The sequence below is a fragment of the Oryctolagus cuniculus genome, chromosome 13 (assembly GCF_051225735.1).
Source record: "Oryctolagus cuniculus isolate XC-2025 breed Fujian yellow rabbit chromosome 13, ASM5122573v1, whole genome shotgun sequence".
Taxonomy (NCBI): domain Eukaryota; kingdom Metazoa; phylum Chordata; class Mammalia; order Lagomorpha; family Leporidae; genus Oryctolagus; species Oryctolagus cuniculus.
The window spans coordinates 25,166,847-25,185,990 of record NC_142879.1 but is presented as its reverse complement, the minus strand read 5'-3'; the positions used below and the strand labels follow the sequence as shown (position 1 = coordinate 25,185,990).

General features: G+C 50.1%; 1 protein-coding gene across 12 annotated transcripts in view; it reads right to left on the bottom strand.

The window, feature by feature from the left end:
- The window catches only part of HHAT (hedgehog acyltransferase), a 300,447-nt gene extending 281,540 nt beyond the window's left edge, over positions 1-18,907 (bottom strand). For 7 of the 12 annotated variants that reach the window (XR_016219599.1, XR_016219600.1, XM_002717417.5 and 4 more), the window contains exons 1-2: positions 17,841-17,980; positions 2,037-2,170 (exon numbers count right to left, since the gene is read on the bottom strand). Coding sequence is in view for 9 of the 12 variants with exons in the window: in XM_002717417.5 (XP_002717463.3) it covers positions 2,037-2,127 (91 nt within the window). In the remaining 3 variants the exon portion in view is untranslated. Of the gene's footprint in view, positions 1-2,036; positions 2,171-17,840; positions 17,981-18,270 lie in introns of those variants that run through there. The other 5 variants (XM_008268451.5, XM_089312130.1, XM_051821308.3 and 2 more) reach the window with 3 other exon arrangements.
- Between the last annotated feature and the right edge of the window lie 237 nt (positions 18,908-19,144).

Sequence of the window (19,144 nt, the reverse complement as noted above, 5' to 3'; positions counted from 1 at the left end):
GCAAGAGATGTATCTGATAAAGTATTACTACCTAAAATGTGCAAATAACTTACACTTGACAGTAAAAATAGGAACAAGTTAAAAATGGCCAGAAGAACCAAACCCCAAACAAAGCAGATACACATACAAGAATATTAAAAGATCATATGCTATTAGAGAAATGCAAATATTTATTATCTAAAAACAAGATCTCATTAACACTTATGAGAATGGCCAACATCCAGAACCCTGACACCATCCACTGCTAGCCAGCATGTGGAGCAACAGGAACTCTCATTCATTGCTGGTGAGAACACAAGATGGTATAACCACTCGGGAAGACAGTTTGCCACATTTTTATAAAAACAAACATGTTTACCATATGATCCAGCAATTACACTCCTTGGCATTTACCAAATAAGCTGTTGGTTTACATTCACACAAAAACCTGCACACAGCACATCAGAGCAGTTCATTCGTAATTCCCAAGGAATTAGTGAACTGTGGCACATCCAGATGATGAAACATTACTTGTTGCTAAACAAAAATGTCTCTCAAGCCAAGGAAAGACATTGAAGAACCCCAAATGACTACTAAGTGAGGGGAGCCAGTCTGAAAAGGCTACATACTGTGCCATTCTAACTGTATGACACCCCAGAAAAGGCAAACTACGGACATAGGAAGAAGATCAGGGGTCTTCAGAAGTTAGTGGGGAGAGAGGGATGAACAGGCAACATACAGAGGACTTGCAAGGCAGTGAAAAGACCCTGCAGGACAGTGTCATGGTGGATACAGGCCATTATACTTTTCTTAAAGCCTACAGAACGTACACTCTAAGTTGTCTTCTGCAATTTATCCTTCATCTTGGAGCCAAGCTCAACTCTCTCCACTCCTTCATGGTCTATGTTCTAGTCCTACTGAGTGCTTCATAGTTCCCAAACCACACCATGAATTCTCACACTCCATGGTTTGCCTGCAAACCCTACTCTGTCCACAGCTCCTCTGCCCCCTGCCCAACCTGCCTAACCCTGCTCTTAAGGCACCACTCAAGTCTCGTCATCACCTCTTGGAAACTGTTCTCACTGTGCAAGACAGTGCTCATGTTTCCTCCAAAATTCATTCTTCCTTCCACAACAAAGTTGTAGAAAGCGTATCAGCACCAAGGTTAAGACTGTATTTTGGTGGCCAGTGTCATAGTGGGTTAAGCTGCCACCTCCATTGCCAGCATCCCATATGGGCTCCAGATGAAGTCCTGGCTGTTCCATTTCTGATCCAATTCCTGCTAATAAACCTGGGAAAGCATTCCAAGATGTCCCAAGTGCTTGGGACTCTGTACCCCATGGGAGAGCTAAAAGAAATTCCTTGTTCCTGGCTTCAACATGGCCCACCCAGGTTATCGTGGCTATTTGGAGAATAAACCAGTGAATGGAAGATCTGTCTCTAACTCTGCCTTTCAAATAAATAAATCTAAAAAATAAAACACAGTATTTTATAGCCCCCCAGTTGTGGCCTTGTGACTTGGGGCTAACAAACTGGATACAAGCAGGAGTGACAACTGCTAGATGCCAACCTGCTCTCAAAAGGGGAAATTCTTCATTCTTGTTACTATGACCTGGAATGCAATTTGGGTATAATTCATCTGCAACATGCACACAAAGGCAAGGCACTAAAGATGGCAGAGCAAGAAGAGAAAAGCTGCCAGGGTCTCTGACACCATCAACCTGCCTCCACAGTCTGAGATACATCTGAGAGGAGTGATGGCGCCAGATTGAAGAATTCACTTTGAATCCTGAATGCAAATCCACACCATGACTAGTCAATATCTGTAGACAGGATGAGTCACGGAAATGAGCCACAAAGTCACCTTAAAGACCCAGGATTGAGACACGAAACTTTGTGGACTCATGTCCTAGATCCACATTATCCAAGGCTTGGAGAAAGCAAAGCAGGGCCCGAGTCACCCCGCCCCAGGTGGACCATCTTCCTGAATCTCCACCTCCGAGCGCTCCCTCCCCACTTCGTTTTTTGGTAGGAGGTTAGAAAGCTCAGGGCCTTACCTCGGGATACCTTATAAACTTCATAGAAAGAATAGAAGTGGAAGCCCAGTGAAGCCAGCAGGTAAAGAGACAGCTCCCATCGGGGCAGCATTGCTCCTTGTCACCAAGATTCCTGAAGCCCACGCTCAGACTTTCTAGGAAGAGTAACAAAGACAAAAGGTTAAGCCATGACCGTGACACCGCAGAACATCTCACCCTCAGTTCAGCAAATTCCCACTCCCAGGGACCCAATCAAGGTGATTCAGACACGATCCCACTCAAGTCTCCTCCTCCCGGTGACCTTCCCCAACCCTGAACCCAACACAGGCAAAGGCACGTGCCCCACCGCCCATGGCAGAAACTCCCGCACACAGCCATCCTTCACAGCAGACATCAGACTGTTCTCTATCCAGTGCACAGCACACCTGCCTCTCCCTGCAGAGTGGATCTTTAGAGAGCAGGGACTGATTTCCGATCCCCCAACCCCTAGCACAGTGCCTGGAATAAGCAAGAAGGGACTACCAGCCTAGACACAAGAAGACCAGTCACCTGCAAACCCCCATCAACAGCTTTCCTCTCCTCTCTTCTTCAGAGGCCACCCCCACTTGTTGATCGGGCTGCATTAATAAAGGCCTTCTGTGTATCTATGTGCACTTCCTAGAGGGGAGTTAACGACGCAACTCCAGCAGCTGTGACAGTCACTGCTGGCAGCCCCCACCCCTTCCCCAGTGCCTTTCCTATAGAGCAGTTGAGTTTTTAGCTGGATGCCAAGCTCAGCGCTATCCCATAGCCCAGTATGGACACTTGAACAGTTCCAGCCAAAGGACCTGGAGTGAAAACGTGAGGCTGTGGGCAACCTCTCTTTTCCTGAACAGCAGTGGAAGAGCCGTCTGGAACCAAAAGGTGAAAGCCACATGGAAAACCAAGACAGAAGGCATCAGTTCCCGACTCCATGGAGCATCCCCGTGCCCAGAACTGCCCGTGACCGCTCCTATCTGGACTCCTACATAAAAGAGGGTGCTTTGAGGTTGATCCCCTGATTCCAGATCTCTGCTGGCAGCCATGGCTACATTCTAAGCAATAGACAAGATCAAGGAAAGTTAGCACCTAAAACTCTACATGTTAAGTAGCCCCAACCCTTCCCAAATAACAGTTAGCTAAACTTAAGCCCATTTATGGGCCTCTTTGCTTTACGCAAACCTCCCAAATACATCTCCTCACGGATGCCATTGGAGTGAAATGGATATTTTGAGATTCAATGATTGTTTACAGCCCTGCTCTCTTCTGTTGAAGAACAAGAGTTTTCTTTTCCTTCATACTATTTGTTGAACTCTAGTGTAGGGTTAACCTTTTGATCATTAAGTAAACTTAAAGTTGATCTCTGTAAAAATTAAGAGTGGGAATGGGAGACGGAGGAAGAGGGTTGGCGCGTCGGTGGGAGGGAGGGAAGTATCACTATGCTCATAAATCTGTATTTATGAAATGCACTTCTGATGTGTGACAGTGGTGCCAAAAACCAGGATTCACACACAGGACTTCACTTTGCTTTCACAAAATCCCAGGGAAGGAGGCAGAGCAAAGGAGGCAGGCATTTCACGGATGACAACTGTGATAAGGTCACAGGGTCAGAGCTCAGACCCAAGTCTTTGGACTTGGAGGCCCTGCCCTTCCCTGGGCCAGGCAGCAGCAGTCACTTAGCCTCACAGTCTGGCTCAGAATCTGCCCCACAGAGACTCCTGTCTTCAGGCTACCAGAAGACAGCGCAGGAAGGGAAATAAACTCTGTATTCATAAACTCCAAGGTCAAAACCAATGGTCTTCCACCCAGAGTGTCCCACAGTCATTCCTGAAACGTTGCCCAGAGGTGTGGCCTGGGTTCCTATGTAATCAGGCACCCACACTTTCAACCACAAGCCTCACTAAGCCCTACTGTGTTTTAGAACCCCTTCTGGGTTCCCACCCTTCTACTCACACTTCATTTTTAAACTCCAGGCATCGCCTAGAACAACAAGATTCCTTTCGGCAACTTTGTAGGAATACTGTTATCTTCCCTTTGCTGCCAAGTTAATTTTAATTTGCTGGTTTAATAAGGCCTCTCCTGGCAAAGGATGTTGGTATTCTATGGTATGACCTAATTTCCTTAAGAACCTGGGACTAGCTCTTGCGACTGAAATTTGAAGATAACTAATCGTGTAGGTGAAGTTCCAGGAGCCTTGCTCTTCAGACGCGTTTTAGGGACACTCTATGTGGCACGGTCCCCCTGCATTGAGGATTTAACCCTCGGGGAATGAAGTCAGCTTTACAACACTTCCCCTTTAGCTATGGCTTTTAACTACACTTCAGTTGTGCCGACACATACACGAGGACAGACGGTAACGGGTGAGCGTTTGGCCTAGTAGTTAAACACCTGTATCCCAGGAGTTCCTGGATTTAATTTTCAGCTCTCAGTTCCAATTTCTTAATGATGCAGGCCCTGGGAGGCAGCAGATGATGGTGCAAGTCATTGGGTTCTTGCCCCCCCCCCCAAGGAGGAAGCCTGGAATGAGTTTAACTCCTGGCTTTGGCTCAGCCCAGTCCCAGCTGTCGTAGTCACCTGGGGAGTGACCCAGCCATGACACACTCTTCCCCTGTGTGTGTGCAGCCTCTTAAAGAAATAGAGGGGGGTGGGCAGGGGACAGACACACAGCAAACAACAGAACTGTCTAACACCGACCTTTGAGAACTGGACCAGACATCCTCCACTGACACCCCAGGGATACTTCTGGCAGGAAACCCACCGGGAGGGGAGTGCTGCCTTTACCTCCTCCCTCGTCCTCATAGGGCTGTTGAGTGGATGAAAGACACAGCGCTAAGCCTGTCACTGAGTAAGCCTTCAACAAACAGCAGTTCCCAGTTAGCAGATTTAATTCATCAGGAGCCTGCCAGCCCCAGCCCAGGCTTCCTGTCCAAGCTGAGGAAATCAACCCGACAGCACCTGGGAGGCACCGTGTTCCACTGCTGCACCTCTCAGCAGGTCCACAGTCCCAGGACTTCCTCAGTGTCTCCCTCTTCCTCCTCACCCCAGCCAGCCAGCCCAGGGCCACCCTGCACATAGGACACGCGGTCCCTGGGGACACACGACAGCTTTCCGCCCGGTGTCTCGTTCTCTCCTCTCCCAGGGAATCGTAGGCAGCGCTCTGCCTCTTGCGGCATTACTTCAACGGCATCAGCGTCACCGCTAGGCACTGACAACAGCACTCACTCACGTGTCCTTAGCGCCCCTTGCTTCCTCACACCTCCCTTCTCAGCTCCGGAAAATTACTCCCCTCACCCCCGTTCTCCACTGTTCACGACAGCTGTGCACCCTGAAAGCAAACCAGAGGACATCTGCTTTAAAGGACTTAACGACATCACAGTACCCCAAAACAGGAAAGACACACGTTGGGGATGTAAGTCGAACTGTTTTCAATGTACAAGTCCAAGTATTCCCCGAAACTCTTGAAAACCTCTCAAGCTTTCATTCTCACTCTAAATAAGCATGTTCTTCTTTAGGCAGAGGTATCCTGATGAAATCAAAGAGGTTCTTACTCAAATGAGTAATGCTTCCTTTCTGTTTTGGGGTTTTTTAATTATCATTTTAAGGATCATTTGTTTTACTTATCAGAAAGGCAGAGATGGAGAGAAGGATTAAGGAGAGATCCTCCTCCTGAGTTAATAGCCCAAATGTCCACAACAGCCAAGGCTGTGTCAGCCCAAAGCCAGGAGCCAGCAACTCCATACAGGTCTCTCACATGGGTGGCAGGGGTCCAAGCCCTGGGGCATCCTCCTCCGCCTTCCCGGGCCCATTAGCAGGAAGCTGGACCAGACGCAGAGCAGCCTAGACTCAAACCAGCACTGTGAAGTGCGAGGCTGCCATTGCTAGTGGCGGTTTAATGCACTGGGCCACACACTGGTCCTTTCTGTTTTGCTCTCTGTGCATCGAGTCAGTCCTGCAGCAACACTTCCGGCAAAGCTGAGAGATCCTGCAAACGCGTCAGTATTTATAGTACGACTGCTGCAGGAAACGGCTCATCTACAGGAGCACAGTCTGTTGTAAAGCACTCGTCTAACCTGCTCCATGTAAATGAATGAGGTTGCACCGCTGCGTGTGCTGGGATGTCTGATGAAGGGACATGCCCGAGGACACCTCCCCAGGGTGAGAATACTGGGCAGGACCGTGAGGAAGAGACAGCACCGATGATTCGGTGAAGGGAGAGTAGGAGCCAAGCGGCATGAAGGCCTTAAACACACATTACATAAGGGGCCTTTGAGAGGTCCGCAAAAGATGTGCATTACAGAAAAACGAGGCATGGGTTTCAAAAATTTTCTGCACTAAAATAAACTTGTGTCACATGTAAACAGGATCTATCTGAGGCACTATGAATAACAACATGTCTGTGTGGGAAGAGCAGCTATACCAGTGCAGGGGCACAGCAAGTTAAGCCACTCTCTGCAGCGCCGGCATCCTATATGGGCGCCAGTTGGAGCCCCAGCTGCTCCACTTCTGATCCAGCTCCCTGCTAACATGCCTGAAAAAGCAGCAAAGACAGCTCAAATATTTGGGTCTCTGCACCCACGTGGGAGACCTGGAGGAAGCTCCTAGCTTTGCCCTGGCCCAGCCCTGACCATTGCAGCCACTTGGAGAATAAATCAGAAGATGGAAGATCTGTCTCTCCCTCTTTGTAATTCTTTCAAATAAGTAAATCTTAAAAAGGCAAGGGGGGAGGGGGACCTACGTGAGAAACATGAATTCAGCGAAATTAAAGCAAGAACAAACACCAAATTTATGTCAAAGCTTGGACAGAAGAATGATGAAATCACTGACATGTCACAAAAAGTTTATGGGGACAGAGTGGGCATTGGGGCCAAACAAGTTGAGCCGCCCAACTTGGGAGACCTGCATGGCGTATCCGAGTGGCTGGTATCAGGTCCTACCTCTATTTCTGAACCAGCTTGCTGCTAAGGTGCACTCGTGGAAGTGGCAGAGGATGGCCCATGCACCTTGCCAGGCAGGCCTTGGCCTGGCCCATAGTGTCACACCCGTGTGCTTGGTTTGCAGATCTGTGGGTTCCCTGGTCATGAGGGAAGAGGAGCTCTATCAGAGGGCAAGGAGGACCTGCTGAAGCTTGAATGCTTCCGAGAGCCTGGCTCGTGCTGGGCCTTCTCAAACCTCAGGACAATGAGCGAGTTAGGCCTTATTCGTCCTTTTAGTCCTCATTTTACAGGGGTCAGAATAACCCCTGTGAGAGATAGCTAGAGGTTGAGAGGGGCCAGGAACATAAAAGCAGGCAGAGATCTGCCATCACTTTGTAATATGGTGTCTATCACAACCAGGGGTCAAAAAGATACTAACTTGGCTTACAATATATAATGTTTAGAATGTTAAAAGAAAGCAGGATGGTGGGTAAATAAAATTCAGGTGCAAAAAAAAAAAAAAAAAAAAAAACTGACAATTTCAGAACTCAAGAGGGCTACAGAATAAAATCAGCCATAAACTGTCAAGAACTCCTGAGCTGGCAGCTGTTTTCTCAACCAGAGCAGCCTGTGTCTGTGTTGGGTTTGTGAGTCAGCACTGCACCTGCTTTCAGAGATACTTTCTACCCCGAGCCTCGGAGGAAGGCTAACACTTGAGCTTCTGTTGTTCAAGTATCAGATCCCTGCTCGGGGAAAGGGGCCTGCCCAAGGACACAGAGAAGCTAGGAACGAAACAAAAATCCAAACCGATGTTCCCAGCTCCCACACTCTCACAGCTAGAAATGCTGTCCCTTAATTTTGGGAGAGAAGCACAGCTCACTGTGCCAAAGCTCAAAACGTGCATAAAAATAACTGCTGTAAAACACGTTCTCCCCAGCAGTTTCCAATGCATTTCAGAAACGCTTTGTCTTTACCTCCAATGCATGCAACAGATGGATTCCACACTTCCTTCCAATTGCCCTGCACCTCGCCCTTGGTATCGAGTGCCCGCTGAGCTATGCACACCCTAACACTCACCTGCAGCAGGGACTTGGAATCAGCGGCTCTCACCTCCAAGCCAGCAATCCTTTAGTAGCAGCACCACCGTCTACCAACCGACTGCTCCACGTCCTAAGAATTGGCCTTGGGGCTGGCGCTGTGGCGCAGTGGGTTAACGCCCTGGCCTGAAGCACCGGCATCCCATATAGGCACCAGTTCGAGTCCTGGCTGCTCCACTTCTGATCCAGCTCTCTGCTATGGCCTGGGATAACAGTAGAGGACAGCCCAAGTTCTTGGGCCCCTGCACCCACGCAGGAGACCCAGAAGCAACTCCTGGCTCCAGATTGGGGCAGCTCCGGCCGTTGCGGCCAACTGGGGAATGAACCAGCAGATGGAAGACCTCTCTCTGCCTCTCCTCTGTAACTCTTTCAAATAAATAAAAATGAATCTTAAAAAAAAAATTGGCTTCTGAGTTTTCTTACAGTTTCACACTAGCTATCCTACATTACGTATAATGTACAGATTACCTGTGTTGACTACAAGTATTATCTCATTTAATCCTCAATCCAACCCTTCCAGGTTGGTACTTCTGCTGTTCTCTTAAACACATCAAGAAAACCAAGGCCCAGGAAGGTTAAGAAACTTTCCCAAAATGATAGAGAGTAGGCAGCAGAGCTCAGAGCCACACGCACCATGTGTAACACCAGGGCCTTCCCCCAGCCACCTCACTATTCTTACAAAGCATACTGGATTCATTCATCTCAAAACCTAAATGGAACCAAACCACTAGGAAGATAGAAGATAATAAAAGCTATCTAAAAATGAAAGCTTTTTTTAGATACTTCAAGGAGAAAATGTGGAAGTCAACAAGACGCCATCAAAATACACATGAAGTATCTAACTCGTGTATGTTCCTCATAAGGCTCACAGGAGAAGGCCAACCAAATCAAACAATTACCCTGGATGTAAGAGGGGAGAGTCAGCAGTCATGTCAAGGTAAGGGTAAAACTGAAGTTGTTTCTAAATTTAGGAATAAATGAGCACTCTGGAAACCACAACATCACAAAAGCAAAAGGAGCACCTGCCCACAGAAGCCACAGACGACCCCCTTGAAGGAAGTGCAACAGTGGGGCAACAGGCTAGCAAACTTGGGAGGTCAGGATGAGACCTCTGCTCTTTTCCAGGATCCAACCTGACAGAAGAGAAGTCCAATGTGCAGAATATAAGTGTGACTATTTTCCCCAGGAAAATCAATTCCAAGCTCATGCCACTCTCCCATCTCAGTTTCCTCCAAAGCCCTCTTAACACTCGTATTCAGGGGGCCAGCACTGTGGCATAGCAGGTGAAGCCACCGGCTGCATCCCCACATCCCATATGGGTGCCGGTTCAAGTCACGGCTGCTCCTCTGCCAATCCAGCTCCTGCCAAGGTCTGGGAAAGCAGAAGATGGCCCAAGTCCTTGGACTCCTACCCTCATATGAACTAGGAGCAGCTGGGACTAGAACCAGCGCCCATATGGGATGCCAGCATTGCAGGCGGAGGCTTAGCCTACTAGGCCATAGCCCTGGCCCCAGGCCTTTGTATTTTAGTTAAACTTGTTTCTAACTGACATGATTAAAGTTGTGGTACAGGCCTTCCCAAGGTCAGAAGAAAAAGGGAGGCATCTGTCCTGGGAAGGAAACGCAGTTGTTATCTGCTGGCCTATGAACGAGGCAGCTGTAGTCCCGACCTGCTCATAGGTAACCATTTCCGGTTCTGCTCATTAGTATAGAGCAATGGTGCTAACCCTCGCCAGACAGCGGGCGGCTCAGTCCTCAGTAACTACATTCACTATCAGTCCTATGGCCACCACGTAACACTAGCATATCCAATCAAATGGATGCACGTAGCCATATGAGAGAGACAAAGAGGCTGAAACCGTATAGAAGGGAAAACCCTTCTTTGTTGGGGCTCAGGATTTTGCATAATAAATTCCACCTGGGCCTTATGCCTGCTTGATAAAAGACCGCTTCCTGTTAAAGGGCCTTGTCTCAGTACAGGAATCCTGTGACGGCAGCAGCTTAAAACAAAGACAGTCTTTCTTGGGGTTCTGTGCAATATCAATGTGATATCATCCCTGCGGTCACTGGCATGACTACAGTCACCATACAGCTAACCAGGGCCTGGAGGGACCCGATGGCCTCGCACACAGCTGGCGTTGGGTGCCCGGTGACACGGGGTGCCCAGTGACATGGGGTGCCCAGCTGCTCCCGCATGGTGGCACTCATCTTGCAGCAGGCTGGTTTCAGCTCACCACTGCACGGGGGTCTCAGATTCCAGAAAACCCAAAGGCAAGAGGTGCCACGTCTCTTAAGGACCAGGCTCAAGAATTCAGGGGACATTTTACTGATCAAATACGTCAACAGCCAGCAGAGATTCAAGAGAAAGGAAGAAAATAGATTCCATCTCTTTAGAAGGAACAGCAATGGCACCCTAAAAGGGGGCAGGGACACAATCTACTGCACCACGTGTATTATAGATACTAGTACATAATGCCTGGAAAATGATATTTCACAGTGGATCTTTATCACATCAAATGTTACAAAGTTGTTCTCTGGGGCTGGCGATGTGGCATAGCAGGTAAGCTGCCACCCACGATGTTAGCATCCCATATGGGTGCTGGTTCAGTCCAGGCTCTGCTCCACTTCGGATCCAGCTCCCTGCTAATGCACCTGGGAAAGCAGCGGAGGATGGCCCAAGTGCTTGAGCCCCTGCACCCACACGGGAGACTCAGATGAAGCTCCTGGTTTCAGCCTGGCCCAGCCCAGCTGTGTGGCCATCTGGTGAGTGAGCCAGTGGATGGAAGTATGCGTGCTCACTGTGCCATTTCTGTAACTCTTTCATAAAAATAAATTTTAAATAGTCATTTTATCATATATACATGAGCATAGGCTAAGATGCTTCAAAAAGTTCATGGAAATTGCATTAAATTATTTCAGTGCAAAAAAAATTAAAATGCATACATTATAAGGGGTCTTCAAAAAGGTCATGAAAATGATTCCGGGGCCGGCTCTGTGGTGTAGCAGGGTCACTGCCTGCAGTACCAGCATCTCATATGGACACCGGTTCGAGTCCCGGCTGCTCCATTCTGATCCAGCTCTCTGCTATGGCCTGGAAAAGCATTAAAAGATGGCCCATATCCTTGGGCCCCTGCACCCACATGGGAGACCCAGAAGCTCCTGGCTTTGGATATAGCCAGCTCTGGCTGTTGTGGCCATTTGGGGATTAAACCAGTGGCTGGAAGACTTCTCTGCCTCTGCCTCTCTGTAACTGTCTTTCAAATAAGTTAATAAACCTTAAAAAAAAAAGATTACAAAAAAACTATGCATGGATTTCAAAAAGTGTTTGCACCAAAATAAATTTGTCTTTTAATTCCATTTCTCCACCAATGTTTTGAAGTACTTTCTTACACACACTCAGTCACGCACCACACAACATTTCAGTTGAAGATGGACCACACAGACAACAATAGTCCCATAGATTATATCCCCTATGATGTTCTAGCCATGGTCTGTGTAAGTACACCCCATGATGTTCACCCAACAACTAAACCACACAACAATGCATCTCAGAACATATCCCCTTGCTAAAAGCAATGCATGACTATGCATATTTATTTTATGTAACCACAAAAATATTATGCTCCCAAGTCGGTGGGGACCTCCTTGCCATCTGGCCTAATTTCTAGGCAGTGTGGGAATTCTTTTTACAGTAACCTATCAACCGTCTCCAGAGACATCAGAAGGCAGAGCAACCCTAAGCAGTTCTAATATTGTGCCTTCTTCTCTTTGAGTCTTAACCTTGCCCCTCCACTGCTGAGAGGTGTCTGCACTGGTCCCATGTTACCTTCTGGTAGAACCACAAATGCAGGGTTCAACTGCATAGGTACAGTATGTTAGCTGTCTCATCATAGTACAAGAACCTAGGACTAAGCCAAAATATGGCAGAGGGCAAGTAGGGCAAGACCATCATTTCTCTTGTCTCACAAACTAGACTTCACCTGCTGAAACCCTACACTCATTTCTTCATTCAATAAATATCAAGGAATTCCTACTGAGAACCAGGAACTACGCTATCTGAAGATAAAGTGCAAAGAGCCCATCAGTGGAATCCCCAAAGATGGCTCCCGGAGCACAAGCATGTCTTCGTCCTGGAACCTGGGGCCCTGATGCTTTTCCTGGCAAAGGGACTTGGCAGATGTGATCGGTTCAGAATCTTTCCACGGGAAGATTATCCTGGATTAGCCCAGGAGGCCCAATGCAATCACAAGGTTCCTTGCAAGAGGGAGGCAGGAGGCTCAGAGAAAGAGAAGAGATGCGAAGGTGGACGAAGGACCATGAACAAAGGCATAGAAGAGGCATCTCCAGGCTGGAAAAGGTAACAAGCAAACCAGTCCCCTCTAAGCCCCGAGAAGGAATGTGCCCTGCCGACCTATTCTGGGCTTCTGACCTCCAGGGCCACTAAGCCATCAATGAGTCATCGTAAGCCACTGAGTCCGTGATGATCGGCCACAGACAACAGGAGATGAACACACTGCCCCCCCCCGCCCCGCCCTCGGTTCATGGCCTCGTGGGAGGACACAGCCAACCAGATGGATATGTATCAGACTGGTTTTAATCCAACTGTTAGCAAGTTTTAAAAAGTTGAATTGGGAGAGGATTAAATCTGAAAATGTGTTCCACACTCACCTTAGCAGGTCTGGCTTCCACTCACGCTGTATGTGCCTTACAATCAAACAGAACTCTAAGACTTTTTATACGAACTTCCTGTAAGCCAGAACTCTGCTATTAAAAACTCCAAAAAAGAGTTGATTGCATACAGTCCCTAATTCATAAAGGCTACTGGTGTGATATTACATTCTTCCCCTGAAATGTTTCAACCTGTTTTAAGCCTTTTTAAAATCACGAGTCGTGCCTACTACACCTTCTGCTCCCTATATTGGGGGCATCTGAATCGATGAAGCTTTCTACAATGTGATGTTTTAAGTAAACTTTATTAAAAATATACTTAAGGGAAAAAATTAAGGCTTAAGAAATGGAGTCACCACATGATTATTACTGAAATAAAAACCCTGAATGCCTCAGAACCCTTTCTGTTCTTCTCCAGTTGCTAACTCCAAAGGCGACCACCAACCTGAGTCTACCACTTGTTTCAGTTTTGCCAGTTTCTGAATTTCCTATAAATAGGATCACAGCACTTGCTCTTTTGTTTTCTTTTAATTTATTTACCAGGCCAGCACTATGGCATAATAGGTTAAGACTCCGTCCATGGCTCCAGGATCCTATATGGGCAGCGGTTCAAGTACCAGCTGTTCCACTTCTGATCCAACTCCCTGCTAATGTGCCTGGGAAAGCACAGGAGGATGGCTCAAGTGCTTGGGTCCCTGCATGCATGTTGGAAACCAGGATGGAGTCTGGGCTCCTGGCTTCTGATCGACCAGCTCCAGCCACTGTGGCCATCTGGGGAGTGAACCAGCAGGTGGAAGACCTCTGTCTCTCCCTCTCTGTAACTCTACCTCTCAAATCAAAAAAACAGTTCTTTGTTAAAAAAAAAAATTATTTGAAAGGTAGAGTGTGGGGTGGGAGCGAGAGCGAGGAGCAGTGAGAATTTTCCGTTGGCTGTTTCACTCCCCAAATAGTCCCCAATGGACCAGACAGAAGCCAGGAGCTTCTTCCAGGTCTCCCACATGGGTGCAGGGGCCCAAGTCCTTGGGCCTTTCTCCACTGCTCTCCTAAGTATGCTACCAGGGAGCTGAATCTGAAGTTGAGCAGCCAGGACTCCAGCACCCATAAGAGATGCCAGCGCCACAGACGGAGGTTTGCCCACTATGCCACAGCACCAGTCCCTTGCTCTTTTATTTCTTTTTTCTCAACTTAATGAGACTTTTGCTGGAGGCAGTAATTTGTTCATTCTTCAGACTGTTGAGGCCAGCATTGTGGCATAGTGGGTTAAGCTGCCTCCTGTGACACCAGCAACCCATATGAGTGCCAGTTAAACTCCCAGCTGCTCCACTTCCGATCCAGCTCTCTGCTGAAGCACCTGGGAAAGCAGCAGATGATGACCCACGTGCTTGGGCCCCTGCACCTGTTTGAGTGATCTGGAAGAAGCTCTTGGCTCCTGGCTTCAGCCTGGCCAACCCCAGCTGTTGCAGCCATTTGGGGGATGAATCAGCAGATGGAAGATACCTATCTATTTCCCTCCCTCTCACAAGTGGCTCTTATTCGCTGTCTCTCCCTCCTCTTTCTGTATCTCTGCCTTTCACATAAATAAATCTTTAAAAAAAAATCCAAACCCAAAATGCTCCAAAATCCAGAACTTTAAGATTTTTATCCATTTATTGATTTGAAAGTTAGAGCAATGGCAGGGTGGGGAAGAGAAAGACAAGGCTCCTATCTGCTGGTTCCTTCTCATTCTCCTTGTGGTCTGGCCCATCCTCTGCTGCCTCCCTGGGTGCATTAGCAGACAGCTGGATCAGAAACAGAGAAGCTGGGACCCAAACCAAGGCTTCAGTGTGTGATGCCCATGTCACATGTACCACAACCCTGGCCCCCAAATCCAGAACTCTGAGTACTGCACTCAAAAAGGGATCAGAGATGTAAAACCATATACTGCAAGACTGACTGCCACCTGACGAAACAAAGGGCAAAGGGAGGGCCTGGTGTATAGTGCATGACACACACCCAGCATCACCCAGAGAAGGAGCAGAGCGGGCAGAACACAGCAACAACCCAGCTGGGCAATCAAACTTCTGAAGCTTTGATCACCAGAAGCTAAAGGAAACCTCGACAAAGACACAAACTGAGAAGGAGGAAAGAGCTGCTGGGGTGGCCAGCAAGAATTTAGACGTCCTCACCAAGTGGAACTGCAACCTCAGATACCCAACCCTGCAGGCCCAAGTGGCCATCAGGGGGCTTCAGGGGCCATGAGTTCATACTCTTCTCTCATACACCTCTGTGTTCACAGTCTCTAACTGAAAATCATTTCCTTCGTTCATAAAGGCAGACAACCAACCATGGCAGAAAGAGCAGTTCTGGGGCCGGCGCCGTGGCTCACTTGGTTAATCCTCTGCCTGCGGCGCCGGCATCCCACATGGGCGCCAGTTCTAGTCCAGGTTGCTCCTCTTGCAATCCAGCTCTCTGCTGTGGCCCGGGAGTGCAGTGGAGGATGGCCCAAGTGCTTGGGCCCTGCACCCGCATGGGAGACCAGGAGGAAGCACCTGGCTCCTGGCTTCAGATCAGCGCAGCACGCCAGCCCTGGCAGCCATCTGGGGGGTGAACCAATGGAAGGAAGACCTTTGTCTCTCACTGTCTAACTCTGCCTATCAAAAAATAATAAAGCATATGGGAAGATATATGTAGAGTATATGCAAATACTACATCATTTTTATTTAAAGGGCTTGCTGAAACAGTCCCCATGAGATACTGAGGGAAGGCTGCAAAATACCATTTACATGGGTCTCCCTACTTACTATGAGGGGACTTCCAAAAGTTCATAGAAAAATTGAAGGCAAATATATTTAGGGGCTAACATTAGTATACAACAGATTAGGCCAAGGGATTGCAATGCTGGCATCCCATAGCAGAGTTCCGAGTCCTAGCTGCTCCATTCCAATTCAGCTTCCTGCTAAGTGCCTGGGAAGTCGGCGGAAGATGGCTCAAATACTTGGGTCTCTGCTATCCGAGTGGGAGACCAGAATGGAGTTCCTGGGTCCTGGCTTCGGTCCTGTGATTTCAGTAACTGGCAAAGACCATACAAAATGGAAAATTCCAGAAATAAGCAATTCGTCAGTTTTAAATTGTGTGCCATCTGAGTTACGTGAGAAAACCTTGCACCATCCAGCTCCATTCTGCCTGGAACACAAACCACCCCCTTCATGCAGCGCAATCACACTGTGCACACCACCTGCCCGTTGCTGTCACTATCCCAGTGTAGGGTTCACCACCGTCTGCAGTTTCAGGCACAGGCACCCGTTGGGTGTTTTGGGAACACCCCCCCCCCCAAGGATTAAGGGATTTGCTGTGATTTATAAACCTACACATTCTTAGTGTCTTTTAAACTTACTTCCCCAGGCTGGTGCCTCGGCTCACTTGGCTAATCTTCCACCTACAGCACCAGAACCCCGGGTTCTAGTCCCGGCTGGGGTGCCGGTTCTGTCCCGGTTGCTCCTCTTCCAGTCCAGCTCTCTGCTGTGGCCCAGGAGGGCAGTGGAGGATGGCCCAAGTGCTTGGGCCCTGCACCTGCATGGGAGACCAGGAGGAAGTGCCTGGCTCCTGGTTTCAGATCAGTGCAGCACGCAGGCCGTAGTGGCCATTTGGGGGATGAGCCAACGGAAGGAAGACCTTTCTTTCTCTCTGTCTCTCTAACTCTGCCTGTCCAAAAAAAAAAAATCTTACTTCCCCAGACTTCAATGAGGTCCATGGGCACCCCCCCACCCACCCACCCCCCCCCAAAAAAATTAAGGATGGCTACAAGGAATCAAGGACTTCAGGCAAGACAGAGAAAGCCAATACATCATTTAGGAAGCACTTCCGGGTTGGCCAGGTCTAGAGCACTCACCAGAAGAGGAGAGTCACACTGGCTGGCATTCCCTAGAGTTCCTACCAATACCCACCCAGCCCCCCACAAAGAGGACGGCTTCGACAATGCCAGGCTTTCGCTCCTAGTGTGTCTAACCTACGTCCCAAGGAGGGAGCCAAGCAAACCACGGATAAGGCAGCCCCCCACAAAGAAGACAGCTGCGACAATGCCAGGCTTTCACTCCTAGTGTGTCTAACCTACATCCCAAGGAGGGAGCCAAGCAAACCACGGATAAGGTGGTGATCCACAAGAGGAGGCCAGAACCCAGGGCCCACAGGTACTGCTCCGGGCTGTGCCGCACCCCCCAGCTGTATTCCTCGGAGAATCGGGGACACCGCCTCTTCCCGGCAGTACAGGATTTAGAAACAATGTATCTAAGGCACTTCACCAGCACAGGGCCTACTGCCAACCTAATCTCTTAGCTCAAAACTGCCCTTCCCAACACTTCGGCACAGTTAGGGGCCGCAGCGAAGTAGGGAGCTGGGACACAGAGAATGGATGGAAACGATCATTCCTCAAAGCCCAGCGCGAAAACCACGCGTCTTCTCTGCTAGGTGCTCCCCTAGCTGTCATCCTACTGCGAGGTAGGCGCCCAGCTCCGAGAATCAATGAATGAATGAAACGGAATAGAAAGGGACAGAAACACGAGCCTCGCCCACACGTTGCAAACATAGCAGGCTGCCCTGATCCGAGACGCGGCACCTCCTCCTCTCCAAAGCCACCTCTAACATTTTTGGTGAGGACCGGGGTTGGGGGTGGGGATGGGGGGAGAGGAGGGTTAGTCCATATACAGATGGGGGAAACTGAGTCCCCAGAGTAGCGAACAATAGCAACCTCTAACTTCGGGGTCCTTGGAGCCGCAGCCTTCAGGCAGGCGCGCCTGTATCGCTGCCAGGGGGCCCGGAGTTCGCAGCCCCCTCCTCTCGCACCGGTCGGAAACTCGGGCCCAAGCCAAAGAAGACGAGGAGGGCATGGGAGCGCGTGGATTCGGTTGGGGAAGGGACAGGACCCCCCGCCACTGCCCACCGGACCCCCGCCTTTGCGCGCGCGGCCCCCGTCGCCTTTGTCTACTCCAGGGGACCGGGAACTTCCTCTGTCCCGCCCTCGGGCGCGCACACGGCCACTGGAGCAGGAAAGGAAAAGCGTCTTGTGTATTTCTTTTTTTTCCAGCAAATTAAACCGAAGCCAAAGGGTCAGCAGCTAACCTCCCCGGGGACCCCCTACGGTCACCAGCTACCAACCTCCGGGCTGTCCCGGGCGGCGGCGACCGCGACGTTCCCGCGCGCCACGAGTTCCCAACACCCCTAGCTCTGCACTTCCGAGTCCCGGCGGCGGCGCTGCGAGGCTTGGCGGGCGCCGCCCTCGCTCTCCCCGGAGCGGCCTGGGGAGCCGCAGCCGCGCGCGCGCGCGCGCACACGCGCTCGGCGCACGCCCCCGCCGCCGTGCCCGCGGCCGCTCCCCGCCCGGCTCGGGAACCCGGCGCTCTGGCGCTGCAGGAGGGGCCCGGCGATCACGCGGCCGGCCCCTCGGCCCCGCGCAGCCCCAGGCTCCGGGCTCCTGCGCCCAGGCGCGTGCACAAACCTCTTCCCCACCTCCCGTCCCCCTCCCCCAACGCGTGTGTCAGTTGCAAGGCCGGGGCTGTCTACAGGTTAGTGGCAGAGCGGAAGTCACCTGCGACTCAAGGTGGGCTCTCTGTCCAAGCCCGGGGTCCCCACGGACGTTGTAGGCGAAAGGCGGCAGCTTGGTGGGGTGGGAAGAGGGCGGGATCTGCAGGCGGGGCAGCCTCCGGAGCTTGCTGCGTGAACTTAGCCCGCGTGAGGCTCCCCGTCCGCCTCCGTGAAACAGAAATGAGCTGCCCTGCTTTTCCTCGCAAATTGGAGTGAAGATCGGATGGGGTGAACTGCACGCAATGGAAAGCAGCTTGCAGAGAGCAGCGCTGCAAAACAAACAAACAAACAAACAAAAAAAAAAAACCTAGAATCCAAGGATTCTGAGTGCAGAGGGGGACCTGAAGGGACCCCTCTCTGGCTTGGCGACTTCAGCCGAGCCGCGATGCCCAGAGGCCTCGGGCGCCGCGCCGAGCCGGGGAGACGGACTGCCCGCGTTCCGCGGATTTATCTTAGCAGAACCACCTGCAACCACGGGCTTCTGGCTCCTTCGCCAAACCAAGGGAGTGGGTCTCCCCAGGGAAAGGTGTTTCAGGTGGTCCTAGGCTCGAACAGCTGCGTGGGAGCCCTTCGTGGGCAACAGGAAAACGCAGAGGCTGTGCCCGAGCAAGTCTGATCGAGCGGTCATTGTTACAGCCCAGAGGGTTATTTTCGGATTGCAAAACTCTCTGGGAAACTAGAGTAAGAAGAATGCCTGAGAACTGGAACTGTCTGCCCTTCGGCTTCCCCCACCCAGCCCCCAACACCAGATCCAAGGTGGAGCTCAGTGAGCAGGTGTTGGTGAACTGGCCCCAGTAGGAATGCCAGGTTTGGCCAGTCCTGGAAACCCAGTTGAGCTTCAAATGATGCATGACTTTTTTTTTTTTTTTTTTTTTCAG